Genomic DNA, 25,074 nt, shown 5'->3' on the forward strand with positions numbered 1-25,074 from the left:
CTTTTTTTTTTTACAGCTTATAATTACATGAATTCCTTTGCGTTACTGTGTTTAAAAAGGCCAAATGGTCTTCCTTTTTCATCTGAGTTTTGTACGTGAACTAAAATCTCTTTATTTTTGTAAAATTTCTAAGATTTCACTAATTTCTGATATATTCATTAATAAGTGTAATAGGTGCTTAAATAAGCACTTACAGATAAAGAGATGAACATAAAAGAGCTAAAGATAAGACTTGGCCTTGATTATCCTAATCCAACCCAACAACCAAGTCAAGCTAACTAATCTTAACTATCTGACATATCTTAACATGCCCCCTCAAACGTATATTGATTGAAAATCTATATACGTTTGATACAATCAAATATCCCCAATTGATTACAATAAAATATCTTCAGTCAATTAGCGGCATAATGCACACCCAAGCTGATGAAGAAGTCCACTGATTTTGACTGGTGCTTCTTGCCGAATTTCAAGTCATCAAAAGGAATACCGGAGATGAGCAGCGAAGAGAGACTCAAGGCCTCGATGGGCGAGTCTACATAAAAGGATCACTATGGACCAATGCCACAATGGGCAAAGACATGGTCGACTTTTGATATCGATCCACAAAGAATTTGTATGGCACACACTCCTCCAAGGGACCAAGGATTGTACCCTAAGGGGTCAAAGCACCTCAATTGAGTAGAGTAGTTATTTTAGGCATGCACCTCAAACAAACAGATGTACCTAAACTGAAATAAACAAATGAAAATGAAAGAAATGAAAGGCAAGGAAAAAATAGCCAGGAGAATGACAACTGGTGGACAATCAACGGCTAACATCAAGGTCATAAAAAGAAATTGGACTATGTGTAAAAAGAGTGGTGCAAATATCAGGGTAAGAATTTCACATAAGATAATGGAAGGGTGACAATATCAATTGTAGCAGCTGATGTTTGGATAAAGATGAAGAGGCCGCAATGGAGAGGAGTATCATTACCAAGAGCAAGTGGTTGATTTTGCTTTAAATTATAAATGACACTATTTTGGAATTGAGAACCATGTAATAAGCTGCTTAGCTTTGATAATTGTGCAAGTAGGGAATAGCAAGCAAAGCAAGCAAATCTTCTAGGGCTTTGGAATTTAGTGGCATGGGTGTTAAGACAAAAACAAGGGCATGCAAACAGAGAAATAGTGAGAGAAAAAGATATGGATTTTACAGCTTAAAAAGCTGCATAAACCCTTCTCCTTCCTAATTCCCACTCGTCATCCCAAAACCCCATGTAGCACATCAAAGAAACTAGACAAATTTTGGCCCCGTGAAGGAAGAAAAAGAGGATTAGATAAACCAAAACGACTTAGGTTTCAAGGAGCCAGGTTATATGGAGAAGTCAGTTGACACTTTTGGGGTTTAAAAACAGGGCACTGTAGCCATTCCACCAGAGTTCAAAGAAACTGGCGATCGTCCGGCCATCAATGTTGGTAAGTTGGCTGCCGCATTGAAGGTGCTTGATATAAAGCCTCAAAGAGTCCTCTCTTTTCTCTTTTCTCTTTTCTATTGGTTATGGCGATTCATACGGTGAGGACAGTGGGTGGCAACAACCGAAAACAAAAGTGAGAAGGAAAAAAGAAATCAAGATAGTTATTTGTCGGGCGGACGGCTGATCTACCATATCACTTGTGTTGTGATCAATACAAGGTCGGATCGACCCGCTCTGATACCATGTAAAAATTATATTATTTCACTAATTTCTGATGTATTCATTAATAAGTGTAATAGGTGCTTAATTAAGCACTTACAGATAAAGAGATAAACATAAAAGAGCTAAAGATAAGATTTGGCCTTGATTATCCTAATCCAATCTCCTTTCCTAATCCAACCCAACAACCGAGTCAAGCTAACTAATCTTAACCTCTAATAATCCAACAGTAAGATCTTATAGATCTTATCTGACATATCTTAACAATATTTTAACTAGATGTACTAAAATGAAGTTATTTCAATAGATTATAGTTGATGGAAAGGTCACAAAACTTATTTAATTAATAATGAGGAAAAATATTTTAACTAGATGTACTAAGCAACCCAATTTTCAGGGTGCATTTGCCAACGTGGCCTTCTCTAGCTCGCATGCACTCGCGATCGGCTTGTGCGGCGGCGAGCGCACTTATCATTTCTCATCACCTAACTAACTAACTAACTAACAAGTACCATGGTAAGAAAATGATAAATGTGGTATAGATTAGTGAAAGAGAGTGATGCGAATAAGAAATTAGGCATGATTATTAGTTCTAGAATGGAGCTTAGAATTAGAGAGATGAAAGTGTTTCTTATATTATATACTTGTGGCAGCGTAACGGTCAAAAACGGTAAAAGCAAGGGTCACGGATTTTCTAACATTCCGTGTAGAATTCAGAGGGTTGAGAAATGAGGACTTAGGGGATTAGGCTAAGGTTAGAGTTAGGGTTAAGGTTAGGGTTAGGGTCAGCGTCAGGGTGTTTATAAGTTCTAAAAGAGGGAAAACCAAAAAGGCCTAGAAAATTCCCCACTACCAAGGAAATTACATCTATCTTTCATCATCAACAATTTAAGAATGAATAAATCAAGTAGGTGTTTCTTTAAATGAAAGGAGGGGGTGTCTATATCAAATGACATAGCTAAGTATCGATGTTTACTATGTGTATGATTGGATATAGTATTAATTTACATTGTGGATTGTTGCATCAAACTTAATTATGGTTCAACGAAACTAACCATCCAAAATGACAAAAAAAAAGAAGGTGAAAAGCAAATGAAAAATAAAAAATTACTGCAACCATAGGATAATAAATAGTGGGGATGAATCTTAAGTTGTAATGGTTAAACCTAATACCTAATGAGGAAAAAGGAAAAAAATCCTCCCGACCCAAACAGGTAAAACAAACACATTAAAAGTGCTTTTCCTCAGTAAATTTGCAGAGGGAGAAGATGGTAAAAAATCCTCTGATTCTCAATAAATAACTTTATATTTTATTTTGATTTGGTTTTCTGACTTGGTCAAAGATCGTAGGGAGATTCTGCTCTCAGAAAAAAAAAAAAAAAAAAAAAATTTTCCTTTTAAAGAACAATCAATGATCAAAATATCAGTTAGCTTAAAAATCTGGTAATTTCTTGATAATGATTTTTCTCTTTTCATGTGTGTGTGCGTAAGAGAGAGAGAGATTTTGCTCTTTGAATAGTGGAGATTTTATATGGTATAAGCCCGTATAGTGCATTATTTTTCAAAAGGTGTTGTAGGACGACTCCATAAGATGATCTAAACCGTCCATTTCACGGGCCACAACATACATAGGTTGTCCCCTAATATCTTTTCCTTTACATGCAGTTCCTCTATAGTTTGGAGGGCTAGGATCATCAAATGGGCGGTTTGGATCATCCAATGGTGTGGGCCGTACTATACTTTCTGAAAAACCCTGGACCATACAAGTATACATCATTTCCTAAAAAAAGGAAAAATTGCCAATGTGACGTAAAACTACAGAGAATTGCCATGGGGGGGGGGGGGGGGGGGGGGGCACACTTTTGAAAAGTTGTTAGAGGGGGACGACATGGGGGTTATCAAGTCTCTAGAAGGGGGTTATCAACCCTCTAAATGGGGTTATTAAACTCTCAAAAGTGTGTTATTAAACTCTCCCTAAGGGTGTCAATTTTGGCTCGGGCTCGGAAGCTCGCTCGAGCTCGGCTCGAATCCTTAACGAACCGAGCCGAGCCGGCTGGCCAGGCTCGTTAAGCTTAGCGAGCCGAGCCCGAGTTAGGCCAGGCTCGGCTTGGCTCGTTAAGAATTTAATATATTTAAATATATATATTATATATTAATATATACATTAAAAGGGTTGTCCAGGGAGTGAAAGGGGGAGGCAAAATATGTCACTTCTTTTTTGGAACCCCATTTGTTACTTGGACCACCCCAGTAGTGTAAAAAGAGTAGTCAAATTACACTAGATAGGGCTGTCCAGGGAAGATGAGGGGTGTGAATTTAATATAACCCGAGCTCGATAAGGCTCGCGAGCCGGGCCGAGCCTGACCGAGCCCGAGCCTGGTTCGAGCCCGAGCCGAGCTTTTGAACTTAACAAGCCGAGCCGAGCCTGGCCAAGCTCGGCTCGGCTCGGCGCGTTTACACCCCTATCTCCCTTCTTTTGAGAGTTTAATAACCCCATTTAGAGAGTTGATAACCCCCTTCTAGAGACTTGATAACCCGCATTTCGTCCCCTCTAACAATTTTTCAAAAGTGTGTCCCCCTTGGCAATTCTCATATTTTGATCTCCCCCTTTGGCAATTTTTCCTGGAAAAAAAAACTCTAGAATAGTGTTAGTGGTGGTTATTCTCCAACTTTTCTTCATTCCTTCAACCACCACATATCACCGTTTGGTTGCTTGCCTACCTCGTCTCTCTCTCTCTCCCAAATTTAACTGTCATTTTCTTTCTTTCACACCCATTCTAAACTCTCTCTCTCTGACCGGCTACCACCCGTAGCTGCCCTCTAATGGAGGCCCCACCTTGCAATCTTTGGAGGATCTCTTCTTAAGTGGAAACGTGAGTAGAAGCCGCCTCTCTTTTAGGGAAGAAAGAAACAGCCTATCTCCTCTCCATCCTCCTCTCCCAAACCCTAATTCAACCCTTCCCCAAAACACAAATCTTATCCTTTCCTTTCATACAGAAACTAAAGATGGGAGTACTTTCTTCTGCCTCTTCTAGAAGATCTCCTCATTTACTACATGGGTTTTATTGCATATCCTCTTTAATTGTCATGTAAGAACATATCCCTCTTTATCTCTACTTTTTATCATCTTCTTTTTCTTCTCTCTATAGCCATGGATTCCAATAACAGTGGGAGTATGCAATCATCAAGTGGTGGCGACGAAGAATATGATTCCCGGGCTGAATCCATCTCATCCTTCTTCAATTCTTCTTCACATCTAAATCCCATCTCAAATCCCCCACAAACCCAACCTTCTAACCACAACCCATCTTCCTTCTTTGATTCCTTCTCCAATTACACCTTCCCCCAAACCCCCACACTTCCCAATGTCAATTCCCTTCTAAATCTCGACCCACTTTGGTCCAAAACCCCACCCCAATCCAATTGCACCCACATAGGCGGTTTAATGGGCCCATCCTCGTCATCAAGCCCATTCCCCATCCAAAATCCATCAGCCCCATTACTTTCGATCACCCACAACGCTCCCCTCCGACCTTCTCCTGGATTTATCACAGAAGGCCTATATAGAGAAAGTACGTCTTCTGCACCCACTGATCAACCCAACTTGATCCGTAACTCAAAGAAGCGTTCTAGGGCTTCTAGGCGTGCACCCACCACCGTCCTCACCACCGATACGTCGAATTTCCGAGCAATGGTGCAAGAATTCACTGGAATCCCTGCACCGCCCTTCTCCGCTTCGACGTTCCCTCGAAACCGATTCGATCTCTTCGCCTCTCACTCCGCTCCGCCGCCTTACCTCTTACGCCCTTTCGCCCAGAAACCCCATCAACCTTCTTTCCCTTCTTCTACAATGCTTGATGTTCTTGCTTCATCTTCTACTACTACTACTAGTACAAGTAGTAATACTAATACTACTAATTTAGCTAATACTACTAATAATTTCCAACATCAAAATCTACCATCCATGCAGAACCCACTTTTCGCCTTCCAATCTCTCTTGCAAACTCCTCCTCCCAAGTACCCATTATCGAATTTACCAGCTTTTACCTCGAAATCTCAAGGGGTTGATTCACAGCTTAAAATGGGAATGTTGGAGGAATTTACTATGAATCAAGGGCATGTCAACACAAATCTTAGCGATAATACTCCGATTTGGGGTGATGAAGATGGTTTGAAAGATGGAGATCAAAGTCATTTGAGGGCTTTCAATGGGAATTACAACAATTCTCAACGGATGACTAGTTGCAAGATAAATTACACGGCTTCTTCATCGGATTTCCATTCAGAGAAGGCGTCGGAGAACGTTTCATCGAGAGGTGAAGGTATGGTAGATTCATGGATTTGTTCTTCAGATTAGAAAATATGCAGCACAAAAGGGGAAAAAAAGAGAGAGTTTCAATCCATCTTTTTCACAACCAACAGAATGCAGCGTGCCTTTATTGCTTCTGTGTAAGTAATATATAGTCTCTCTCTTTTTTTTAATGGGTTTGCAGAGAATAGATAGTCTCTTTTGTTCACTTCCTTCTGATAATACAGCCACTAAATATGTGATTATGGAAATTTTAGTTTTTTTATTTATCTTGCTTGATTTCACAACTACAAGGAGAATGTGTGTGAAGACCCAAATTATTCTGTCTTAAACCCATATCCTAAAAATTAGAAAGATTAAAAAGTTAGATGCAATGCAAACGATTCTCAGGGATTTTATCTTTTTTTCCTCCTATTCTGATATTCTCCATCAAAATAGGATTTTTTGTTTAGTTTATTGGCTGATGCATTGGAGTGATTGTGGGCGAGATTTGGGGAATCATTAGCCGCCGAAATCTTAAGATTGAAATTTAAATACCTCCCTTTTGAATTTGATTACACTAAACAAAAATAAAAAATAAAACTAATTGATGAAAACCACAAGGTCTTCAACTGCCCCGCATGAATGCACTTTGTCAATCGAAATAATTACAATGGCAACAACAATAATCAGACAATCGATCAAAACAAACAAACCCATATGTAAATGAAACTATCTAAATAGATGAGTCTCCTCACCATTGAATAATCGAGGGGACATTTTAGAAATGGTTAGCTTGTGATCCACACGCGCCATATTATCCTTTGAATGATGAAGATGAATAGTTGGATACATGGATATGAATTTTTTCTTGGTCCCTAGTAATCTTTTTTTCTGTCCTTTTTTTTTGAATCGTAGCCCCCAGTAATCTTTTGTGGGTTATGGGTGGATATGAATTTTGAGAGAGAGAGAGAGAGAGGGAGGGGCTAAGTTTTGAATGGTAGTCCCTAGTAATCTTTTGTGGGTTATGTAGAGAGAGAGAGAGAGAGACTAATTTCTTGTCATGCAAAGAGGAGAACTTTTTCTTTTTTATTTTAACAATCTTGCAAAAGGGGAGGGAAGATGATTAGCCATGGGATTTTGTGAAACCGGAGGAAAAAAAGAGGGGATTTTTTTTCTTTAACTGTTTTTTTTGAATGATATTATAAAAGTGGAGATGATTAGCCATGGGATTTTGTGAGATTGGGTCCTTGAGTTGTGACATATGACACTATGTTGAAATCATGGTGGCCCATGCCAGTGAATAATCTGGTTTTTAGCAATGATGATATCTTCTGTCATTGAGGGTCTCACTGAAGGAGATGGAAGAGGTCCTCCAAAAGCCCCCCAAAAGCCCTACGCTTTCAATCCAACCTAAAAGCCATCTAGCCTTTTTGTATCTCCATCTCCAAAAGCTGCCAACTATACCATCCATAGCAATGCATATATTCATTTAACCTCTACTTAGGCATGTAAATAAAATGGTATATATGTATACAAGTGTATAAAGAGAGCGAGAGAGAGTAAAACAGTGTCTTAGAATTGGCTCCGTAATAATTAATTACTGGCCTCTACTTTGACATTTTCCTTCCAAAAGACACCCTTTTTAAATAGCATGCAAGTATTTCAACTTTGTATACTTCTTAGCGTTTCCCAGAGGGTTTTATTTTATGTTCGGCACTCCTGTTCAACACATGCAGTTGAAAATTTCTTCCCTCTCTTCTTTTCTGTGTCCTTTTTTGTGGTATTTCTTTTTGTAAGCTATTATGAAAGTAGACTGCAATCTGGCGCAACGTTGGCCAAAGTCTCTGATAAGACTTCAAGCCAGGACTTGTGCTTAGACCAGTTGCCCTCGGATTTGCAAAGAAGGGCTCCTTTTACTTATTAATTTAAGGGTCTTGTCAACCTTAAGGCCAAAAAGATTTTATTAAGAACTGAAAAAACAGTTGTTGAAAATCAAAATCTACTGCGGTAGATAATTCAAAGATAACCATATCTTCTTCCTATTGTTTTGGTGTTGGCACCCTTCTCTTTGCTTCAGACTTGTTCTCTACGAGTCTATGACTACTAGATGAAGGTTCTTGCGTATTGGAAGTTTGGAACAGCCAATCGTAGAAGTTTAAAATAAAGAGAGGTGTGCAAATATCAGTATCCTTACAGGAGTTTTTATATGATGCCCGACTTTGAAAATCACAAGAGCAGGGTGTCGAGATCAAAAATCAAGGGGCAGGATTTTGACAAAATAAAGGAGTAGGGTTTTGACACCCTGCCGTTGTGATTTTCACAGTAACTCTCCTTAGAGAAGGTTACTTCCATAAATGTCACTATATGCTATTTGTTGCTTAGTCTATTGCCATTTAGTGGAATGATTTGACGTTAAGAAATACACAAACATCCAGTGTGTGCAATCCAGCCACTGCCGACTAATCATGATGCTTGATGGGGTTTCTGATCACAAGCATATAATGATTGAACCGTGGTAAGTAAACTATACACCGAATGAACGTGTATGCAACTCATATGTCATGCCCATGGATCATTCCTAATGTTATTCCCTAATGTTATTCATTTCTGTAGGCAAATAATTTCTAAATTTCCTTATCGATTGGTTATAGGCATGGTTTTAAATTTTGACCGAAATCCGAAATTCCAAAATTTCGGTCGAAATTTCATTTTTGCGCAAAATTTAAACCAAAAAACCTTTTTTTAATTATTATTTTAATATTTTTCAGAAATTTTGTCCGAAATTACCGAAATTTCTAAAATATCCTTTTCTTTGTGGTACCGGATTTCAGTCGAAATTTCCAGGGTCCGAAACCTGTACCGAAACCGAAATTTTAAACCTTGGTTATAGGTACAAAAATATCTCCATTTTATATGGTTTTAGAGCTAACCTAAACCAAATAGAAGGTGGCCACTTTTTAAAAGTGTCTCTATCCTACTGTGGCTAGGTAGCCCAATAGAGAAGGTTTTGTTGGAAAGGACGCACGCCACATGTTTGCTTACGTCTCTTTGGTAAAGATTTTTTTGATGGTCAGTGATATTCCCAGCCCCCCCTGATGGCTATTTCCCTCCTCCTTTAACAGTTTTCGTCAACTTTTATGAAGGGTGGAGAAGCAACCGTTAACTCCAAAAGCATAAAAGTTAACGATTTCTGTTAAAGGAGAGTAAAATATCCATCGGGGGGAGGGGAATATGACCCCTCTTTTTTTATGCGTAAATCATCTGTTTAGAAAAGATGATCTCTCTTTTCATTTTAGTCTTAAGGGATTTTCCAAACTTATTTTTGATGGACAATTTTTCCACAAGGCTATGTTTCTTTCAACTTAAAATGGGCGTAAAACCCATTTTTCATGGAATTTTTCCATATTTTTTTCCTAGATACAACGGAATAAACTCAGTCTTAAATACATTATTATGCCTAATAATCTAGGTTGATCTGGCACATTATAAATTATAGAGATAATTAACTGTAGTAATCAGCTGACATAAACAAAGTTTCCTTGATTCTCTACATTGGCTAACATATGAAGCACTTGGGTGAGTTTGGTCTGCACAAGATCTGATAAGATTTGTATGGCGATAGTATCGACAACAAACGTCATTTAAGTTAAACTAGAATAAATGGAATGGGCCCGGGAGAAACCATATTCACACTCTAAACTAAAAGTAAGCAATTATCAGTGTTTCAAAGATAATATTAACCTAATGTGACTTGACATAATAAGGAAAAGCCAGTTTGTTTTTTTATGGTTGCAACGTATTGCATATTTGCTCATTCTTTTCTGTGATTAGAAGCTTATGTATGGCTTGTTCTAGCAAGGTTTTTAAAGATTTTAATTAAATATTTTTAAACGTTGACATATAGTTAATGTTTGGTTATCCTATATTATAGAAAAATGGGTTTTAACAAATCCTAGATTCTTCATATTAGTGTTAGATGAGAATTCACTATCATCTGTTTGGTATGTCATAAATCCTAAAACTGTTTAATATACTTTTATTTTATTTTAAAGGATTTTTTATTATAAATTCCTTAATTTAGAGAGTGTTTTCTTCAAAATATTCCTCATAGGTCCCTCAATAATACACTATAACTTTTGTTGACACAAGAGGCCCTTCAAACATTTATAAAATCACTATCTTTTTGCCTTATTTTTTTTTGGGAGATGATATTTTCACCCCCTGCGGTACTTATTCGCCCCGTTGTAACGGGAACAGCGGGCAACTTTAACACTTTTTTACGTCAAATCACATTAAAGAGGGGGCGAATGCGTACTGCAGGCTGCAGGAGGGTGAAAATATTATCGCCATTTTTTTTTTCTCCACCGCATAAGGCATTTCGTGCATGGTCTGTTGCATGTGAGAGCAGCCACCTCGTGAATGAATACAAAATCTGCTGAAAAGTGAGCATGTACATGCAACAGACCTGACCATCCGCGAAATGCCTTATGCAATGGACGCTATCAAATCCCTAAAAACAATTGTGATTTTTATTGGAATACAAAAAATATTCTTTGCCGACAGATTAACACTCATAGAACTAAATGGTATTTTAGTAAAAGAAATAAAATAATGTCTAGTGTATGTTAACATAATTAACATTATGCCATCATTTTGTTAAGATGTAAAATGACTGTAAAACAAATTTCAAGCTCTTTTCCAAATTGAAAAGGTGTTTCTTTTGTCATACAAAATTTTTGCACCCATTTATTTCTTAAAATTTTCGAGAATTATAAATGCCTTGTATTCTTGGGCAGGTAAATTTTTGGCGAGATACCAGGTGTATTATCATGGTCCTTCTATTGAGCTAATCCATAAGCCCACTCTTTTATTCTAACCTTCTCACATTGTCTGACCATGCAAAACAACAAATCTTTGTTGGGCTGATCATTGATAAATGTGACTGTGCGCCACTTGATGTGATCTTATACGATAAATTGTCCAGAAACATATGGATGGAAACACAGGCAATTCATCATTTATAACATTAGGATCACAAAAAATCATGTTATACCTATAAAAAGTGTATAATCATACTCAAGATATCCTTATAGGGAGGTATGATCGTACATATCATTACCAACCATGTTCAATACTATTTTGCAATTCAATCAATAAAGGATTTGCTCAATACTCCTTGATGGGGTGCAAAAACGCAAGCCTATCACAGGCCGCCACCTGTCCCGCCACCTATCCTGGGAGTAGGTGAGCTCCAGCCTCTAACAGGTCACCACCTGTCCCGCCACCTGTCCTCGCACAGGTCATCCCACGTCACCACGTTTCCCTCTATAAAAGGGAATTCAAAGCTCAAACCAAGGGTAATGAAAAACCTTCTCTCCACCTTAAACTCTTAAACTAGCTCTGCACTCTTGCTCATACTGACTTGAGTGTCGAAGGGCCTATCCGGAGTAACACCCGGGTTGGTCTTCTGACCTCGCTTGCTTCTGTGCAGAACACAGTTCCCTCACTTCGATTTCTTAGGACTCAGCTCCTCGGGTCTTCTAGCTCAGCTCTTACGTCACTGTCGTACCTGTTACCGATTTTCGGTCTAACACTCCTAAAATTAGAAATTATTAACTTGAAATTTAAATTTATAAGAGGTGTCCTTGCACTTGAAAAGCATCTATGGTGAAACTAGTAAAACAAGAGGGTCCTCAGAGCACCTAAAGGGGCTCAAGTGGGGTCGGGAACCAGTTCGAACCCAGTTAGAACCATGGTTTAATTTTAAATTTTGGCCGACATCGAAACCGAAACTGAAAGGACCGAAATCCGAAATTACCGAAATGTACCAAATTTCGGTAATTTCGGCAAAATTTCAAAAGAAAAATTAATTTTTTGCGATTCTTTACAGAATTTCGGCGGAAATTTTGGGATTTCAGACAAAAATTCTGTTTCGGCTAGGTCCGAAATATATGCCAAAACCGAAATTTCAGGCCATGGTTAGAACCAACTCAAACACCTCCATTTGGGCCTCAAACCAGCCTCTCAAGGCAAAACCGGTTCGAACTGGCTGGCCTCGACCAGAAAATGGCCCCAAATTGGTCAGTCCGCCTCGCTCTCACCTTCATTACATGCATGCATAGTAACGCACAGTGGATTCTCCTTGGCGTGCCCCTTTTCTCTTTTCCCTTCTTCTCTTGGTAGACCCTAGTCAGGCCAGGCAGGCCAAATATTGGCAACAATTAGAAATTGTCGTAGAAACACAAAAATCTATTTTTTTTAAAATTTCCATGGCCTACAACTAGGCTCTGATACCACATGTAAACTTCTTATGCATCAATGGAGCTTTAATATAGATTTTGATCTATAATAAATTAGAAATTTGTGAAAAAATGTAGCCTAGCTTGGGCCATCGATTGTTGCGATCCTTGGTGAATTCTCGATATTTTCTCTCAAATTTGTGATTGATCTTAAAATGGGAATATATTTTATAAATGGAGTTGTTAGAAGTTTATATTCTAGAACCTACTAAGCTTGTTTGTGGCCTTGCATTAAGGCAATTATTTGTTTTGGCAACTTTTCACCTAAGTTTGGGAAGGTTCTTGTGCTCCAATTTTGCACTAAGTAACATGCTATTCTTGAACCCAAGATGCCTAAAGTTGGGAAAGCTTGATGGGAGTTTCTTGACTTAAAGCTTGATGGGAGTTTCTTGACTTATAAATATGGCATTTAGTCTCTCTCTCTCTCTCTCTCTCTCTCTCTCTCTCTCTTAAGAGTGAAATCATATCCCATGAAGGTTTCACATTGAACTTAATAAGGAGGAGAAGGAAGAGGAGCAAAAGGCGTTTCCGGGTCGATTTAGTACTCGGAAAAGCAAAGACACTCGGCCGGATTTGAAGGTTTTGGGAATCTTTAACAGGGGTGGGTTCCATCAGGATCACTCCAATTCTAGAATAGCCCGTGCTACTCTCAGCTTTGTCGCTTAGCAAGTTGCTATGTTAAATCAGCAACCATAGGTCCAAAGCAAATTGCCAGAGGTGAAAAGGACCTGATACCACTCGGTATTCATGAGGATTTGTAGCCTTTGCAAGGAAACCCAAAATGGAAACACTCTAAAGAGCTCCATTTTCAGATCGCTTCTTTAGTGGCATATTTAATTAGAGCTGGTTTAGGAGAGCTATAACAACACCAAGTATTCTATGGCCTTATGTAACGGATACCTAATTTAATATTGTATCTAAAAAGAAGGAAATGATATCAGGACAACCAAGTTTTGTTATATGTGCACTAACGCATGCTGTCTTCTAGGATTTAAAGAGCTGTTAAAAGGTTATTACAGTTCCCAAAAAGCTCTCAGAGGCCAATTAAAAAGGAAAAAGCAAGCTAGGTCGGTGCGTATAACAAAACATGGTTGTGCCGATATCATTTCCCAAAAAGAAATGTGCAAAAAATTGACTTAAGTGAACCCAATCAAGGAGTTTATGTAAAGGATACCTAATTTAAACTAGTACTTAAAAACTCTCAGGTGCCTTAAAAAAAGGTCAGTAGGGGACTTTAAAGAACAATTCAGAAAATTAGTAACAAATGGTTTGAGCCCCAACTTATATTCTGACTACCTTCCTCTTTTAATAGAAAGTTCTTCTTTTAGCTCATCTATCTTCTGTTTGCTTCAAAATCTAACATGTTGATCTTGTTTATTTCTAGTGTGATAAATAAAATCACATGATGTAATTTTTATTGATAGAAATGGTTTTGACACTATGATAGAATCTAGTTAAATCAATTTCTTTGGACTCCTACTTTCGAAAGGATTCTGGTCTCCTCTCCAAAAGATTTACTCCTAAATCGGGATTTCTCGCCAAAAATGGCTTGAATCCTACTAGGCATGTGGGCAAATCGATTTCTCTGGCAATTTCAAACTTTGATCCAGTGGGCCCCATCTCTAAATAATAAAAATTAACCCACTTTAAGATCATTTAATTACCATTTTTAGAACAGTTGGACTTTGATACATTCACCCAAATACCATGAGGACAATACCATGCGTATTTTAAGCAATTTGAAACCTATAAATTAATAATTGCTTAGCTTCACTGTTTTGATAGTCTCAAATGAATATGAAGATTTAAACATCACGGCAAGAGAGAAATCCTCCTCTCATTCTTCACTCCAAGGTCTCAACCTATAATGAGGGACATGCACAATTCCATGGCTAAGACCAAGATTATGGCAGAAATAGTTAATTTTCAATTTCTTGCGGTGTTTCTCAGATTATATTTCAACACCTGCGTCGCATCGTTGGCGTCACTAGTACAAGATATAGATGAATTGATTTCTTCTATTTTTTACAATTAACCCATATTTTTAAGGATATTTATAAATGCTTTCTTTATTTTTGATAATTCTATGTAATTTTCTCTCACCTCTTCATATTCTATTATTCTTCCCAATCATATGTTCTGCTAGTATCGAGTTAGTTCAAGTTGAACCACCAGATGTGATAAATCTTTCGTTCTAAAAATAAATAAGGAAAATGCTAAAAGGAAGTCACTTTTAAGCTCCTTCCTAAAAGACAATTATTGGGTTCCACTTTTGCCTCCTTATGATCGGGTCAGTTGATCTTATGGCCTCATGGTTAAAGAATAAAACCCCCAGCCAATTGAGCTACAGACCCCAACCCTTAAAATGGGACTGCACCACCCATTTTAGTTTGTCCTAGTTGATAGGGAGTAGATAAATAGGACAAAATGACACCAGTTGAATTTCATAATTTGGAGGGTGTCATACAAGTCTCCTCAACTAACTAGTATGGGAAACCCTGGGCGGGCTGGGGTGAGAGGCTTGCTTAGAGATGAGTAGGGTGCAATTAAATGTGCTTTCAGGATAGTAGACCACTGCCTCTTGGATAGACTGATCGTCGAGGGAGATTTCCGATTCCCTTAACACTATCAGATGGTTAGATGGCAATAGGCAGTTCCCGTGGAGGTTTGCGGATTTGATTGACGAGATTCTTGGCCATGTGGATGTTATCCCGTCCGTTTGAGACACATGCGTTGTTTGGCTAATGGTGAAGTAGATCGTTTAGCTAGGGACAAGGTGAACCATGCGTAGTTGCGTACGTCGTTGGAGATTTTTTATTTTCTTCCACCCCCGTGATTTGATTTTCTCTTTTCCTTGTTTTATCTCTCTGATGTTTTACCCATCCATTGACCTCCTTCGTCTAGGGATTTGCTTTTTCTCTTGATTTATCTCTCATTGTTTAAAAGAAAAAAGACTGATGGTGGAGGGTATTGCAGAAATCTTTAATTTAGAGGCTCATTTTGAAGTTTGCATAAAGAGCTGAAGGAAAACCTTCCAAATTCATAATTCATGAGGTGCGCACTGAAAACTAATTCTAGTGTCTTTTTCACTTCCTCAATCTTTGGCTTGTTATAGGAGATTTTCGTGAAGCCCCCTGGTCCCCCTCGATTATATATATATATATATATATATATATATGCTTAGTTTTAATAAAACCATGTTTTGTATCCCGGCCAGATGCTAAGGATTCAAATTTGTAGTAATTAAACAACTTATATCATCATGTTTTAAGATCAAAATGCATGAGTTTGGTATGATTAATAATTTATTTTGAAATTATTGGGCTCCAATGCTTTGTCATATAGCTTTTTATTAAAAGGGCCTAATACTGAAAGGAATGTTAAAACTCGTTGGTGTGATGTTTTAATCATAGCCCTAAGTTTCTAGGGTTAATAAGAGTTAAAGGTAAAATGATGCTTTGTAATGGGACTGCTATCTCTTCATTAACCCTAAGTTTTAATCATAGCCCTAAGATTCTGATCTCTCTCTCTCTCTCTCTCCCCCCCCCATGGGATGTATGCACACCCACGTGCAAAGATACTACATGTAGTAGAAACACGGGTGCAATCCATGGATTCATCACCCCTCTCTTTTCCTATCGAGACAAAAAATGAGGGTTGAGAAGGTGCGATCAATCTAATCATCGTGTCTCTCATCATGCCCATTGCCCCCACATCAATGATGCCATATTAACACAATCATGGAATGCGAGTCATCAAACATCTCCGAGGCACTCACTTACGTTACGCAACACCTACCTCCTTATATATAAGTTTTTATTCGGTATCAGCCTTTAGGTCTTTGATGTGTGTGTATATTTTAAAAAATATAATGGAACCCAAGATCCAAACCGTTCATTTGTTGTTGGCCCCAACATAAATATAGGCTGGGGTACAAAACTCATCTCCATGGGATAATCCTAACCAACCAATGATACTAACCCTCTGATCCGGAGAAGTTTATAGAAATCTCTCTCTATATGGCAGTGAGTTGAATTTCTATAAGATCTACGGTCTTGATTGCACATGCATGCCCCTGGAAATCCGGCAAAACTATTAGTGAGTGGGGTCCATTATAACAATAATCATTTGTAGAGTGACAAACAATACCATAGCTAATTCCCAATATAGGTGAATCATTTCACCGTGGGCCCACCTCCAACTACCACCACTGGATCTTGAGCGATCATGAGATTCACCCAAAAGAAACTCTTGTGTGTGTGTGGGGGCACTCATTGTCTTCAAAATCTTATAACTATAAACTATTCATTCGACTTTCTATTCATAAGAATATACTTCTTAAGGAGGGATTATTAGAATAATTACATGATTAGCGATTTTTTTTTATTTTTATTTTTTTTAGCGAATTATCATCTATTTTAGGAAATAAACCCCTCTTCTTTTTCAAAGAAAATGACGAAAGTGCCACGATCATGCTGACGTTGGAGCTTAAGGGTGGGGCCCATGAGAATACGAAAGGTCATACCACGTGGAATGGGAGGGCCGGATGATGAGGGTTACGTTTCAAATGACAGGGACGGGGTGTCCACGTCAAAATGTGGGAGGTCAGGTATTTGCACCCTTCGTACCGGGAGTAATGACTCTTGCTGACATGGCAGGTATGATGGTGCCAGCTATCTAATTTGCCACGTGTCGCCAGATCCAACGTCCTCACCTTTCTCCGGGAATATTAAAATTTTGAGCCTCCAATTGATATCTACTCCCTTTAACCCAAAAAAGCCTTTCATTTCTAAAATGACGGATGCCTTGTACTTTCAAATTTTCTACCAGCGATTGGCGTCATACAGGAAAAAGACCCTTTCGCCCTAAGGCTATTAGTATATGTACTGGAATAGAGCCATTTTTTTTTTTTTGTATTACTATCACCACTGCTGATTACCATTTTTGTAACTTGAAGAGGAGGAACAAGGAGACGACGAATTGGGAAGCAAAGAATAATAGAGGAGAAGAAAAGGAGAAAAAAAAAAAAGCGTAAACTAAAGAGGAAGAATAATCAACGCCTGAAAAAATGTTAGACACCATTTACGTAAGAATAAATGAAAAAAAAATAAAAAGAAAGAAAAACGGAAAGTTGGAGTTGAATCACAAAAAGTTGGCGTCGTGTTGAAAACTTTTCCCAACTGTATCCAAACTTACGACCCAAAGTTTTCCTACTTAACCTGTACTTTTACAGTCGGCCCGAAGTTTTCTTATTTGACCAAGCTTTTCCTACTTGACCCTAAATTTCCCTAGTTGACCTGAAATTTTCTTGAGATGACACGTAATTTTTGCAATTGGCCCCAACTTTTCGTACTCGATCCGGACTTTTCCAACACGACCCGAACTTCAGATCATTCCCCCCTCTCCCCCCCCCCCCAAAAAAAAAAGAAAAAGAAAAAAAAAACTTCTAGTCGTGTTGGTAAAAGTTTGGGTAGTGGCGGGAAAGTTTGGCCCATGTCAGGAAAAGTTTTCGATACGACCCCCAAGTTTCCTCGACTCGATACGACTCGGCTTTTCCTTCTTCTTCATCATTTTTCTCAATTTTTTGGTGCCTTCCATTTTTCTGGTGGCTTCCATTTTTTTCGACATCAATTCTTCTTTTTGCCTTCTTCCTATTCATCTTCTTCCTTGCCTTCTTTGTCTTCGTCTTCGTCTTCTTCCTTTCCTTTTCCTTCTTCCTTCTCTTCCTTGCCTTCCTTTTCCTCATCTTCCGAGGTGTAACGATGGTCGTCGGCGGTGGTGATAAAAAAAAAAGGGGAAAATAAGAGAAGAAGAAAAATGACTCTATTCTCATACATATAGACTTCAAGAATTTATATGATTAAAAGTTGTATAAAAACTTGCTCATCATCCCATCCTTGATATTTGATCCAACAGCAGCTCACTTTAAGGTAGGGCACTTTTTGTGTAGCTGTTGTTGGATAAAATATCAAGAATGGTTCTCCTATCATACGACCTTACGTGTTTATACGGCCTTTAACGTATACTTTCTCTATTAACTTATGGCGAAATTATCTTATTTAATTTCCATGTTCGACACCATCCATTAGTGAGAAGAATTGAAAGTACAGGCCATCCATAGTTTCAAAATTAAAATGCAATTCTAGGTCATTTTTATGACTGGTTTCTAAATTTTATATAGCACCCGTCAACACGTAAGTAAATCCAAAATAAAATATAGTGTGGCGGTATTGTTCGATGATCCAAACCATTCATTTGTTGGTCCTCGACTTAAAATAGTCCGTGCTCTGGTGATCATCACAACAGGATGGTCCCTAAGTCTTCGATCTATACGAGTTTTTATAGGGGGCCATACATTTTAAACCTCTACAAGTCCGACTGTTAGGATCATCTATTTAGCGTGGGCAGCTGTATATGTTTTTTGTTTTACTTTCATGTTGGTGCAACACCTTCTAAAAATCTCTACCGGTTTCAATGGTCTTTACCTGTACTCCTCTTTATCGAAGGGTTAGGATCATCCTATTGAGATGACTTGATGGTATAATCTATCAACATTGTAGCCCAACAAATGAACGGTTTGGATTATCCTATGAAGTGGGGCCACCATACTTTTTGAAAAAGGCTAGACTTCACTCCTAAATACCATATAAAATCTCTCATTGTTATCATTTTTCTGAAAAGACAAACCAAAGAAGATGAAAATGGGGTGAAAATATCATTTCCCATGTAGAATTTGCCATACTAAATTTTACATTTAGTGTTAAAAGATGGAAATGGGGTGAAAATATCATTTCCCATAAAGAATTTGCGAAACTCGCCCCGGTAATTAAATCTTGATTATGTATCAAGAGTTATTTCAACTTTGCACTTGTAATTCATAGGGTGCTTTTGCACGTGTCATGACTCATGACTGGGTTCTAGATGCGCATATTTTTCCAAGGAAATGAGGGCTTTTCTATGAAAATGAGCAGGCAAAAGTGGGTGAGAGAAAATTCAAAAGCAATGATTTGTCCAATAGGAGTAGATTCCATGGCTCATCGATGGAGAGCTCTCTGTCTTGGTAGACCAAAAAGCTGTAATTTTCCATAGAAAACCATAGTTAGCTCCCTTGTTTTAATAATGACACCCACTTTAGGCTATTGTTTTAGATAGTGACTCTTCAACTTAAATTTACATTATAGGGGTGCAACTCCGGGTGAACCAACCCGAAAAAATGTCAGGTCCGGTTGGGTTGAGTTCTGGTCGGGTTCGGGTTCAGTTTGAGTTTTTCCAACCCGAGTTGAGTTCGGGTCTGATTCGGGTTGAGTGAAACCCGGTATTTTTTTATCAATTTTTTTGTTAGTAAGCTTAAAAAGTCGGGTTGAACTCGGGTCGGGTTGGGTTTGGGTTAGAAAAAGGATTCCCCAAGTTGGGTCGGGTTGAACCTCATCGGGTTGGAACTCGGGTCTGGTTGGGTTGGAGTTTAGTAAATGGTTCCTCAGGTCGGGTTCGGGTTGGCCTCAACCCGACCTAAGTTGCACCCCTACTTTACAACATATATGAGAAAACACAACTAGATGAAGCTGTCATGCCTGTGGATATGGGGAGTATATATACTCTGGACTACTGTTTCCAAGATCACTATGTCTCATATAAGATGCTTAATATGATTAGTTTATTCAGCAAATTGCAATTTGATGACTCTTGGAAGATAAGATTTCTCTAAGAAGTCGATTTTCTTTATATGACCAGTCTATCCAATTTTAGACATTTGTTTTATTCTTTCAAGGATATAAATTTCACATAAGAAGGCAGGAGCCCCATCGTAAATGAGTCACGACCAAGTCTTGGACAAATCCAAGAAGCTACAAAAAGGATTTCTTTGTAGCACTTCATTGTTTGAATAATATCACACATAATTAGCAAAACTTCATGTTTTATTTCGATTTCACGTTTTAAACCAATGTTTGAATAATGTCACATACATGGTAAGCAAAACTTCATGTTTTATTGTGATTTCACATTTAACTTTAAAAAGTTAGAATGCTACTTAATAGAGGATCTTTAAGGCCCCATTTTTTTGGATTATGAGTCCAAAACTGATTATTGGACTCAATTATATGTTTAATTTTGAGTCCAAATAAGCAGTTTTGGACTCAATCAATTCTCAAAATCCAAAACAAGCAGAGCCTAAAGAAACTCAATTTTATTCTTATTTTCAAAATGGCTTGAAAAAAAGTGTCGTCCAATTTTTTATTTCTTAGTTACTCTTTATGTCAAATTTTATTTTGAGGACGGCTAGCAAACGGAAATCCTATTTGTTAGAAAAGATGGGATATTCTATCATGACAAGTGCACTAGAAAACAAGGAAGAGAGCCCAAAAGCACTTTTGAAAATAACTAAATCATTAGGTTGTTTTCATTTTTGTCTTTATTTTTAGAACAGAGAGTTTCGTTTTAGAAGTATTTTCCTTCTGTTTAAATTGCCGTTTTTTCTTTGCCTCTTGAGCAAGAGGATGCAATTTTTTTCCATATTACAAAGTGAGATAATCCATTTCATTTCTTGGCCAAGAAGGAGATTAAGAGAAAAAACAAAAGGAATATGGGTTAGTCAAATATTGTGAAAAATGAATGATGGAGCAACAAATCTGTTTGTTTGTGTATACAAAGAGATTGGAGGAAGCAACTTGATGATAGTAGAGAAAGAAGAAGACTACTTTGTGTTTATGTTTGGGTCTAAGAGATCACAGAGGTACAAGAGAATCTTGGGTGTTGCAGATTTGATCTTCTTAGAGGGAAGATCAGCCTCTTGATCCAGTTCGAGGGAAGGATAAATCTTCCTTTGTGCACAGGACACTTTCTGGAACGATTTTCTTCTTTGTCCTAACAAAGGCTGGTACAAGTTATTTATAGAAAATCCCTAATCTAAATAATTATTATCTTTAAGACTCCTACACATCCCAAACAACTACAAAGCATCCTACCAACTAATAAAATCTAAAGTAATTTATTCCAGCCCAAGCGGGTCCCATTTAGGCATGTAACACAAGTGTCCCAAACGAGAAGATCGTGGGTTTTGTTGGCCATGCAGCAGGACTATGCCTTTTGAACAAAATAGCCTTGTGACACTAGACAGAGGCATGTCGGTGATGAGATGGGGTGAGGCAACACCGATTGGTAGAAAAATGGTAAGGGTAATTAGATCGATTGTTTGGTAGAGAACAAGGATACTCGTGATTTGAACATTATTAGGTATGGTTGATCTTCTCCGGTACCATGCAAAAGAATGATTTTCACCAATCCTCGGTGATTACAATGATATATAATGGGAAATGATACCCCCTCCTCTGACGTGTAAAGAACACAGCGGATCAAGCGGGAATCGCAGCCGAAGCGTATGATTCGAAAATTATTCTAGAATCCAGTAGGAAGAAGAAGAAGAAGAAAAGAGAGATAGAGAGACAAAATGTCTTTGATATTATTCCATGATTGATTTTCTCTCACATACATGATCTCATATTTATAGAAAAACAAGAAACTAAATCCTACTAAATCAACAATATCTCTTTCCCACTTAAGAGATCAACAAAACATGAAACCAAAGGAATGAGAAGGAAAATGCCTTGTGAGAAAAATGGTAATTTTGAATTGTGGACAGCCCGGATAGCTTACTATGGGCAGAATAAACTCAACACTTTCTCCAAAGATTCTAGCTCAAGTTCTCAATCTATTGTCTCTGTATGAATGATGTAACTCCTCATTACTCTCACCACAAGAATTCGAGGTTCAAAGTATGCATGTTCAAGTTGAACTACGAAACTCTGACAAAAGATCTCCCATTGCTTTCGATTATCTTAATTGAATGATGAAAACTTTGATCATCATCTACTCAAGAGTCTCGAGATGAATAGATAAGGTTTTATATGTTCTTGGAGAGCTTGGCAAGGATACGACATGTTCCTCACTTTCATTATACAAGAACTCCTTTTACAAGTCCTAAGAGCAACGAAACTATGTTCAACATGAAATTTAGTTCTTTTCAAGATCGATCTATTACATATTACACTAAGAAGCTTCTTGTTGAGGGATCCTCCTCTCGTGGATAAAAAACTGGAGGTAGAACTTGCTTATTGTAGCCTCATTTATCAAGGCATAGATCATATTATGTATCTGGATCAGCATCACAAAGTTGCCAAGCATTACCTCAGTATAATCCAAGTATCGTCTTATTATAGGTCATTTACTTGACTATATTACTCTTCTATTGGTTGCATTTGTTTTGTCAATATACCCTCAACATCTCGAAAACTCTCTCCAAAAGTCAATAGTTCCATTATGGTGGGATACACTGATGTTCATAAGGAGCACTGTTACCATCCTCTGGAATCTAAAAAGATACTAATCTTTAGGCACGCCATGTATGTTGAGTTCACTCTTGATGATCCACTGAAGTGAGTGGCTACGATTAAGAAGAAGCAGTTCTCATAGTAACCATCACGGCCACAAACGCACCAATGCCCTGATTGTGTATGTGGATGACATTATGCTTGCAGGATAGGATGAGGGAGGGATGCATTAGGGGAAAAGTGCTTCGGAAGGTTTAATATTAAAGACAGTGGTCATTTGAGATGCTTTCTGGGGATTGAGTTGGCTAAATTCACCGCGGAATCTTCTTGTCACTGAGAAAATATACACTAGACCTGCTATCAGAGACTAATAATGTTGGTGTAAAATATATCAGCATTCCCATAGAACTTAATCATGGATTATGCTCTGATTTCAGCCAGCCACTTGATGATATAAATAGACATCAGGAAATTGCAGGCAAGTTGATATATCTAACCGTCACCCATGCTGATCCTACATATGCAGTCAGTTTTACAAACAAGGTTTCAGGTTTTAGTTTTGTTATTCATTTCAGTCATGAAGGAAATGGAAACATGTCGGTTTCAAATGAAATTTTTTGTGGAAATCCTGTAAAATCACAGAACTCTAAGGAAACATAAGCAAACGATGAACATTTAAGATGAAACTTGAGGAAGAGTTTTTATATGATGCCCGACCGTCAAGTACCGTAAAAAAAGGTACCGCCCTTGATATTTAATCCAACAGCAGCCTCTTAATCCAACAGCAGCCTCTTAAAAAGTGGGCAGCTGTTGGATCAAATATCAAGGGTGGTACTTTTGAAGTACCACCTTGACGCTACTTCACGGTCGGGCACCATATAATTTCTCCTTCAGGAAATGCTAAAATAAGAAGAATACACACACAAAAACCATCATATAAGCAAGAAAACCACTCATAATGGTCTACCAATATCGAACACCAAGTGACATGAGTTGTTTCACATGCCTAATAATTTAGTTAGATTCCAAATTTTATATGTAATTAACATATATCTTTATTCACAATACATACACCACATTTAACATGAAATTCATATAAATATAACTATGTAACACATGATGGTATAATATACCACTAACATACTAAATAGCAAAGATATAGAATAGTGAGAATAGTTATAATATTGGCATGGCCAAGTTTTGATAATTGCTCCAACTCAACTTGTCTTTTATTATTTAGCTAGCTGTCAAAGGTTATAACAATTTCCAAAAAGCTCTCCGAAGCCAATTAAAAAATAAAAGACAAAGGCAAGTTAGTGCAATTATCAAAACATGGCAGCGCCAATACAAGAAGCCTATTATAAAATGCAGTACATAACACTACAATAGTATGAAGAATTTTATTTAAGTAGTTTTATTTTCGATTCTCATCATTGGATCTCCTTTAGCCGGGTAAATTCCTTTTAAGAAAGGTCCTTGACTAAGCAATGTTGGCCTATCAACTAGAAGATATGCACTCTCGCACATGAATGCATGAATTCCATTTTGGGAAATAGATTCTCTAGGATGATATACCTCTGGTCTGATGCTGACCCCAACAAAACAAAGGCTTAATTGAGTTGAGTTGAGTTGAGTATTCTCTAGGATGATATACCTCTGGTCTGTTGCTAGTCTTATGCTCTCCAAATACATTTCAGACCACTATTGTCTAAACAGTTTTGGCAAATCAAGTGTATGACTTGTTTATCCATTATTTGGAAAACCCATTTTATGCTATATATAGCTATTTCATTTATTTTTTTCATTGGCTTATGATGTTTGCAGTCCCATATTTGCAGAGATAGTCCCACAGAAATCAAGGTCAAGCATCTATGCTCTAGATCGATCATTCAAGTCCACACTTGCATCATTTGCTCCCCCTATTGTTGGGATTCTGTCTCAGCATATGTATGGTTATAAAGTTCCCAAGAGTTCAAGCGAGGTTGATGAGATTCAGACAGATAGAGAGAATGCTGCTGCATTGGCCAAGGCCCTTTACACTGCAATAGGAATTCCAATGTTTCTTTGTTGCCTCACCTATTCCTTTCTTTACTTCACCTATCCCAGAGACAGAGAGCGGGCCCGGATGGATTTGTTAATAGAATCAGAAATGCAACAGATCGAGTCAGACAACCATACGACTGGTAGAGATTATTCTCAAATTCAGTTCTCTGAATCAGAGGAGCTATTCGGAAAGGATAGGACCGTGATTGACATGGATTACGGAGATGAAGATTTGGAAATTGATGACACTGATGAGAATACAGTACTTTCCCGGGAACTGACATTTTCAAATTTGGGCGATTAATGAGCTGAGTCAAGCAAATACAAGAAGAAACGTCTTTGGATCAGTTAATGCAGTTCTTGGAAATTATGCCGCAGTTGATTTTTTGTACGCTTGGGATGATGTGCCTGACAAAATAGTTAGTTGGGTTTTACCAT

The 25,074-nt window shown here is 37.8% G+C and overlaps 1 protein-coding gene across 1 annotated transcript; it reads left to right on the plus strand.

The window, feature by feature from the left end:
* The first annotated feature begins 4,540 nt into the window (after positions 1 to 4,540).
* Positions 4,541 to 6,254, plus strand: LOC143848644 (uncharacterized). Its single transcript, XM_077357639.1, has one exon. The coding sequence runs from the start codon at positions 4,830 to 4,832 to the stop codon at positions 6,033 to 6,035; it is 1,206 nt and encodes a 401-aa protein (XP_077213754.1). The 5' UTR covers positions 4,541 to 4,829; the 3' UTR covers positions 6,036 to 6,254.
* Positions 6,255 to 25,074: the final 18,820 nt, after the last annotated feature.

This window comes from Tasmannia lanceolata, unplaced genomic scaffold, assembly GCF_043159265.1.
Source record: "Tasmannia lanceolata isolate RefF3 unplaced genomic scaffold, GAP_Taslan_0.1 ptg000016l, whole genome shotgun sequence".
NCBI classification, from domain to species: domain Eukaryota; kingdom Viridiplantae; phylum Streptophyta; class Magnoliopsida; order Canellales; family Winteraceae; genus Tasmannia; species Tasmannia lanceolata.